This window comes from Cyprinodon variegatus, unplaced genomic scaffold (assembly GCF_000732505.1).
Source record: "Cyprinodon variegatus isolate N-32 unplaced genomic scaffold, C_variegatus-1.0 Scaffold90, whole genome shotgun sequence".
Classification (NCBI taxonomy): domain Eukaryota; kingdom Metazoa; phylum Chordata; class Actinopteri; order Cyprinodontiformes; family Cyprinodontidae; genus Cyprinodon; species Cyprinodon variegatus.
In genome coordinates this window covers 276,128-284,279 of record NW_015150543.1, presented here as the reverse complement: position 1 = coordinate 284,279, position 8,152 = coordinate 276,128, and the positions used below count along the sequence as shown (strand labels likewise).

The 8,152-nt window shown below is 43.3% G+C and overlaps 1 protein-coding gene across 2 annotated transcripts; it reads right to left on the bottom strand.

The window, feature by feature from the left end:
- Positions 1–4,618: 4,618 nt before the first annotated feature.
- Positions 4,619–7,546, bottom strand: zfp36l2 (ZFP36 ring finger protein-like 2). 2 transcript variants are annotated; one of them, XM_015373657.1, is made up of 2 exons: positions 7,211–7,546; positions 4,619–7,073 (listed from the first exon to the last, which is right to left on the bottom strand). In XM_015373657.1, the coding sequence occupies exons 1-2, from the start codon at positions 7,301–7,303 to the stop codon at positions 5,928–5,930; spliced, it is 1,239 nt and encodes a 412-aa protein (XP_015229143.1). In that variant the 5' UTR covers positions 7,304–7,546; the 3' UTR covers positions 4,619–5,927. The 2 variants fall into 2 exon arrangements, with proteins under 2 accessions (XP_015229143.1, XP_015229142.1); XM_015373656.1 differs by having other exon boundaries at positions 4,619–7,076; positions 7,211–7,544.
- Between the last annotated feature and the right edge of the window lie 606 nt (positions 7,547–8,152).

The window sequence follows — 8,152 nt, the reverse complement described above, 5'->3', positions numbered from 1 at the left end:
AGACAGACAGACAGACAGACAGACAGACAGACCAGCCAAGACGACCGCTAGCACAAACAATCATGATTCTGTGTTTACTGGTGATAAAATCACAGAAGTGTTTCTTTGTCAGACTATTAAGCTAACATTGGCATCAGAAAGTAATGACTCACTTCAAATAAAACTTTTTTTCTAACTGCAACTTCCACTGAATCCACATTTTTATGTGAATGTCATCAGATTGGAGCTGTCAGCCTTATCTCTAGTGGAAGTTTGCATTTTGGCTTAAAAGGGGTTAAATCTGCCTTCTTATTACCCAATAGAATAACCAAACATACCGTTCAAGTGCTTCTGAGTAATTGTCTAAATTGACTGCATGTAATAAACAAAAAAATGAGATTACTTCACTCACCAAAAACCTTCTGTACACATTGTTTCTTTGACAGAATAGGGTCAGGTGAAGTTAACAGACACACACATGTACACAGAAGGGACTTTCAAGGGTTGATTTACAACCGCTAGGTGACTCAGAGCTTCAGTGGCAGGAGGAGATTCAGGGCCTCTCCCTTTCTAGAAGGAGAGGTTAAACTTTCACTTTAGTTATTGCATGCAGTTATAGCTCATTAAAGAGAGGAAGTTTTGGCTTCAATATTTTACTTTAATAAGTGAATCAGTCGACTATATGGCTGCAGGGAAACCATGATCAAATGGAGGGTTAGGACCTGGTCAGGATCTAATTTGGCAAGAGGGGAGGCTGCTTTCTTCTTTTTGGCCAGCTTCCACCCATATGGTCCACATATACAACGCTGAACATTTTTACATTTTCTCTAATTACAGCCACCAGCTTTTTTGGGGGAGACTTGGAGCATTTTATGCAATAGATCAAACACTAAGTAGTGCATAATTTGGAATCAGAAGTACAATGATATATATTGTTTGCAACATCTTTTTCAGATTAAAAACAGTCCCCCTGAGTAGAAACAGCTTTCACAAGGTGTCTCTATTTCAGTGTGTGTCTCTTTGAGTGTTGCATGTCTACAGATTGAATTTTTTTGTCTTTGCAAAATAGCTCAAAATCAGGTTAGACGGGAAGCATTTGTGAACATAGTTTTCAAATCTTGTTCCAGATATTCATTTGGTTTTGGAACTGGATAAACCATTTAATGAGATTGAGAACCATTATAACCAGTTTCCCAGCTGAGCTGTGATTCACTGCAGTTATAATGTACCTTTAGGCTGCCTGTCTAATCGTTGCTCTACTTACAAAGCCTCAATAGATCTGAAGTTGCACAATAGTCCTCCCATTTTCAGAAGATGAACCAAAAGAGCTCTCAAACAAACCTTAGAGACCAGAAACAGAAACCAAATGTATTTTTGTAGGAGTATCAGATTAAATTCGAACTTTGTTTTTAAAATAAACATCTTTTTCTTCCTTGGACATATAAAATCCAACTTAAACACATTGAGGTTTTGGGATTCAGCCTTATAGAATGTAAAAAAAAAAATAAAAAAAAAAATCAAGGAGTCATAAAATTGTATAAAGGCACCAAATATTAGCTTAAACTATGATATGCCATTACCACTTGACCCCCAGGTCTGGGTTGTGTATGCCCAAACAATACCAGGACGAGCGCCTGACTTCCCAGAGCCGCAGTAGAACGCAAATAGCAACTTCTAGAAGCCGTCAGCCGCGACTACAGAGGAGAAGGGAAGCTGGCGGAGGAGGAAAAACAGCAGGACCGAAGAAGAGGTGGAAATGGGTGGTGGCCAGGAAGCACGACTCTTCCTGCCCTAATCACAACTCATAGAGTGTTTCCTTTCATTGTAGCAACTCAAGGCACCATTAACCAGCCAGGGCCCTGGATGCACTGATACACGAACACGGCTACAGATACGCACTTCACAGAAAAAACTTTATTCCTTTATTACCAGCACGACCGAAACAAAGTCAATATATGACATTGATCACAGAGTGGCTGGATAAAACACAACCATGCTCACCCACACACTGAGTCACAGGTACTTGTATCCTTCTTGGCAGAGAGCCGGCTCAATGTGCGGCCCTACGGCTCTGCTCTGATAAACACTTCATTATGAAATCCTGAGGACACAGTAAATATTTGCCAAGACCCTTATCATGCTGCCTTATCTTGGCGTGAACTCCAGGCACCGCATGACACTTGGGTTCTTTATTTTCTTAATGCCTTTGCTACTGACGATAACTGGTTAAGAATGGCCCCATGGAAGAAAAAAAAAGAGAAGGAAAGAAAAATACCACTTCTTTGAAAGCCTCCTGCAAATCCAGGCAAAACAACAACAAACGGAGCCTCGTAGGGAAATGTAGAACAGCTCTTTCAGCTAGTCTAGACGTGAGCAAATGTGAAGCAGAGCAAAGCAGCTCAGGTGACTGATAGCTGAAACACATTTACAGCTGCAGAGTTAATCAGTTATATGCTGATGACTGTGTCCACGCATTCATCCCTGACCTGGTTCACAGCCGTACAGCCCCACTGGTGGATCACTGACGGGTCAAACATCATTTACGGTCATATAAATCTAATTGTAGCGGTCTGAACAAACAGCTACATGTTGATTATCAGCTTTTCAGTCACTGTGCCTCTGCTTTACTGCCATTGTCCTATTTTACTCTACAAATCAAAGCTGACCTTCACTCCTGTTAAAATGTAAACCTAAGGTTTCACATTCAAAACTTAATAAAAACTTTTGTTTAAATTCTGATATCACGTGTGAAAGTATCACACAACTTTCGTCTTTTCTTTTAAAAAAAAGAAATAAATTGAGAAAACTAAACCCACCCTTGATCAAAGGTTCTTAATTAACCGATAATCATCAGATTGAACCCTTCTTTGAATGAATGAGTTTTCGGCAGATTGTTACTCTAGAGCAGACGAGAGAACAATATCAGCAATGACCATAAAGAGGCAACTGGTTGTGAACCCATTGATCTGAGGGAGGGCTACCTAAGGCTAGTGTTAAGCCATAAATCCTCCATTCTACAGATTATTCACCTTTGGAAAGCATTTCAGAGCCTTTGTAACCTTCACATAAGAAGACATCCTAGTGAATTTACTGTAGGGCACAAATCACAGGCAGCTGACAGTCATGACCAAAGTTTGCCTATAATTCAGAATTCCTCACTGGATGAAAAATGATATGCAAGGTTTCAGCTGTGAGGCATGACGGTGGCAGGTTAGTGACTTGGGCTTGTTTCAGAGATCAGATAAGACTGAGCGTAGACGTGTATGGAACCAACCCCACACTGCATATCAAAACAAATGCTTGATATTATGGGGATGACTCTGGCTTATATAGCAGCACATCTGGGTCATCAACGGGACGGTGAGTCAAAGTTCAGAATCAAGCCCACCTGAAACTTTGCAGTGCTGCTATAGGGTAGCGGTGAATGAATATGTGAAAAAAGAGGGAGCTCAAAATCTCTCCCTGCTGGACTGATGTCGATCTGAAAGGAGAAACTGGAAGTTGTAGCTGCTAAATATGATGAGCTGTTACATCATGTTTACTTAACACAGTAGTGTTATGCAGGTAAGGGTCCTGTAGTCATTGACTCAACTTATAGTGTGTGGATTGAATTATTGTGATTGGATAAGTAGTTTTTGAGGAAAATTTCATATTTCCTGATATATAAAAGAGAAGCTTTTTAAAGGGGGTGTAGATTTTACTTTGAAATAACAAATTCACAACTCCTTTGTCCAAAATTGATTTTTATTGGGAGAACTACAAAAAAATGTACAGTACAAAGTTAACAGTCTCACACTCAATTTGTAGTGAACTGACTCCCCAAAAGAAAAACATCACAACTCTCGTTGTCTTTTTGTCCGTTTTTTTGTTACATTCAAAAAGCTTTACTTCTGATAAAGTAGTCAAAAGTACATAGTGCGCATCCCCCTGTACCTACTATGTACAAACCAAAATGTGTTTGTCCACTTCCCTCTGCAGCAAACTCAAGACTAGATTTTAATATATATATAGATCTATATATATATAAAAAAAATAAAATAAAAAAGGAAGAGGAATAGGGACTTGCAGAAAGGTTAAGGTTGCTTCTGTCAGAGAGTCTGAGTGGTGACAACTGAAAAGTTGCAGAATCCAACACTACATTCAGCTCAATGTGTATATAAAAATATGCCATGTAGGAAAAATACTTTATTTGGTTAATTTTAAGGCATGTAAAAAGATGGTGAACCCCATAGGCACTACACTAATAATACTGGGGCACAAGGGATTGCTACATTCTTTAGCACGTGGCTGGAATCACAGTGTGACCTCGTGCAAAAACAGGAGAGAAAAAAAAAATAAAAATACTTTTTGGTTAATTTATTGACTTGGGTTCTTTGTCACTGACGTCTAGACTAGATCGACAAAAAGAAACAAGGTCTGGACGGTCTGTACAACCTCAGTTTATACATTCTACAGGACATCTAAAGTATGGATCCTCCTAGGGGGAAGGGGAAAAATAAAAAAAAATAAAAATAAAGACCTTCGACAGCACTGACACAGCCTCAGGAGCAAACAGCAATCACACAAACTGTTTTAATAAACGTAAACAAGGAAACAAAATTAATGAAATAAATATCACATACGTTCTCTTAAATTAAGATTTTTTTTTTTTACTCACAATAAAAATAAACAAGTGAAGTTACAAAACAAAAAAAAGGAGAAAACAATATATATATTACTGTGAAAAGAACATACACTCCACTTTATGCAGATTAATAATGGCGATCATAATTTAAACATAAAAGAATATAGATCTATTGCTTCATCATACTTGATAAATACAGTATGGACAAATTACCAATGTAGCCTATACTTTTTTCACAAGATAATAAATAAGTTAAATAGTCCATAGCGAGTTATGCACTGCTATGCAAATCACTCAAAAAAAAAAGCTAAAAAAATAGATATATATATATTCAACCATCAGCAGTGATTTCCCCAAACAAGCCCAACTCAAGAGTGCTTTTTAACCAAGCAACAAACTACTGCAGACTAACCAAACCAACCACTGGGTGGCGCTAGAAGGCGGCAGATCTGGAATGGAAGTTGAAGAATTAAAAAAAAAAAAGAAAAGAAAAGTGTTACTTTAAGTCAAGGCATATTCTTGGCAGGATGGGAGGAAATCTGAAACCGCTTAAAGTCTTTTTTTTTTTCTTGTCAAGTCTTGATACACACATCTAATCCCAGGAAAAGTGTGGCTTGCCTGATAGAGCAGTTAGAAAGGGAGAGAGAAAGAGGCTGCCAGGAGCCCCATGGGCAAGGCACTGATGGAATGCCTTCTGTTTGCTAACTAAGTTTTAATACAGCTATAATACATACAAACACTATTACACTAATGCCTGGTCAAGGATACTTAAAGTGAAGCTTAGATGATCCTCGTGGAACTAGAGATGCACCGATCAGAGGGGCCACAGCTCACAATCAGAACATTTTCCTTGTGATCAGCAGGTGAAATACTGAAAAATCACAATAAAAAAAAAAAAAACACCAGATATTTTTGATCCATACAGTTAATGCATCAAAACTAATTCTGTTTACTAAAAAAAAAAAAAGGTCAACAACTCCTGTTGTCTGCTGGATTTGAACTACTCTTTATCAAGGAACCTGCAGCACTTTTCTCCTTTTCTGTGTCCTTAATAGTGAGGAAAACCAAAATAATCGGTAGCTTAGAGCTCTGGATCGGCTGTGTGAAAGCCCAATCGGTGCATCTTTAGTGGAAACTGGTCTCTTGTTCCCCCCTCCAGGGAGGTCTGAGCAGGGGCTGCACCCCTGCAGCTGGTGGGTAATCAAAAGTCTTGCTTAAAGGCACATCAGCAGGGTGGCTGCTGCTGAAACGAGAAGCAGGAGGTGCGGGCACCTCCTCACTCAAATCAAGCCGTCCATAATCCAAGCAGAAAAACAAACATTATTTAGTCATCAGAAATCGACAGCCTGCTGAAGATTGGCAAACGCCTTCCAGCGTCTAGGATCGGGGACTCGGAGCCGCTGAGGCTCCCGGAAGAGCTGAGGGACCCGCTCGCGTAGCTCTCCCGGTCTGAGAGCGAGTCGGGCGGGCTGGGCGGAGGCTCGAACACCGGGGACTCGCTGAGGCGGCGCAGCGCCTGCAGGCTCACGCTGCCCGGCGCGTTCCCGTAGAAGGCACCGCTGGAGTGGTTGTTCGCGTAGGGGGTGTGCACGGCCAGCGGGGCCAGTAAGGCTTTCAGGTCCTGCCCGGGGAAAGAGAAGGCGCTGTTGATGCAGGGCATGGAGCTGGGCGACAGGACGTCGTCGTAAAAGCTGGAGGCGGAGGTGCAGGACGAGGCGGAGGTTGGGGGCGGCGGGGTCCGGGACGTGGGGCTGTCGAGCAGCGGGGATTCGAGTCCGTGATGGGTGGAGAAGCCCGAGAAGCTGAGGCTGTGGTGGAGCTTTGGTCTCTCTCTCTGGCTGTAGGCGAGCTGCTGCTGTGACGGCAGGCCGTCCCTCTGGCTGTAGCCGCGGGGCTCCACCGCCTGCATGTTGGCGTTGGCGGGCGGCGCGGGCCGCCGCTCGTCTGCGTTGTGGATGAAGTGGCACCGGGGACCGTAGGGGCAGAAGCCGATGGTGTGGAAGGTGCGGCACGGCTCCGTTTTGTACTTCGGGTGGCGCGTCAGGCTCCGCAGCTCGTGGTAGCCGTGAGCGAACTGACACTTTTCTCCGTATTTGCACGAGCCGTTCTCCTCAAAGGGCCGACACAGCTCGGTCTTGTAGCGGGTGGAGTTGATCTGCGAGGCGGGCTTCTGTTGCAGCACGCCCCGCTCCGCGCTCTCGCTGTAGGCGCGGTCACGGAACTTATTCTCCTTGTTCATGAGCGCCGTGCCGCCGCCGCCGCTGGGGGAGTTCTCCTTCATGCAGCTGCCGTAGGAGCCCAGCGAGTACTTGTTGCCGTTACTCATCGCCTCCAGGTTGCTGGTGGAGTTTCTGCGGAAAAATCCCGACGTGAAGGAGCCTCCGGAGCCCAGCGCGGCCACCGGAGCGCCCACCGCCTTCTTATCCAGCATGCTGTTGATGTGGAGGGCGTTCATGTTCATGCTTTTCTCCTGCTGGTGACAAGAACAGATAAGCGTCTATTTCTGCTTACATGTGTTTGGGACTCAACCTGCAACAAGTTGCATCCAAACACGTGCAGAGGCGCGCCAATAAAAAAGCAGAATAAGTTGTTTTTGTTGTTGTTTACCTTGTAAAGCATGTCCATGTCGTAGAAAGTAGACAGCACCGTCGCTGACATCTCGTCTCTTCCCCAAATCTGCTGCCGCACTCCGTCTTTCATGGAGGACCGAGCGGGATCCTGCGCTGCAACCGGGTGTTTGGGCCACGACTGGTGCTTTTTATTTAAAAGAAAGTTGTGGAAAAGTTACAAAAGTTGCCCAAAAAGTTTCTTGCAGTTTAAGTCCGAGGGGGGGAGGTGAAATAAAAGTGTAGAGATAGAGGAGGTTGGTGTGAGGAGCTGTGTCTGCAGTCTCCTCCCCTCTTGTAGAGCTGAACCAGAGTGCTTCACCGCGAGGAACTCAGCCTATAAATGCAACAAAGTGGCCGGGGAGGGGCGACTCGACTACGGGCAAACTTTTCTCCAAAAGTCGCCTCCTCCGCCCCTGCCCCACCTCCATCCTCCCTCCGGTTGGCCGCCTGTTCTGTCACCACGCCTTGAAATCCAACCCTTGACTCAGACTCCCTCCTTTGGCTGCACACACCCCAGAAAACTTCTGGAAATGAGTTTAAAAACTGACAGACGGGATTTTGGGACAGAGTTGTTCAATCCAGGTCTAGAAAGTTTAGAGATTAGCTCAGATTGTTTGCATTTCCAGCTCCAGGAGCACAGACAGGAAGAGGATGAAGGAAAACTAGGGTTTATTATTATTAACTCTAAAGCTGATACCCATCATTTTATTAGAAATAAGTGAAACTCATTTGAAAACACTGTTAATTTTACAGTAATATGCAATTTCATCAAGATATAATCTGCCTTTCCCTATTAACAAGCTTCAATGGCTGAAGTGACATCACATTTGGGTCATGTCCACAATATTATCCAGCTCATTTAAATTCTGGATTCCTAAACAATCTGAAAAGTATCTATCTATCTATCTATCTATCTATCTATCTATCTATCTATCTATCT

Coding starts and splice junctions, on each gene's coding strand:
- zfp36l2 (XM_015373656.1), bottom strand. CDS start 7,303: ATGAAAGACGGAGTGCGGCAGCAGATTTGGGGAAGAGACGAGATGTCA. Junction 7,077..7,210: donor ACATGGACATGCTTTACAAG/GTAAACAACAAC, acceptor TCTTGTCACCAG/CAGGAGAAAAGCATGAACAT.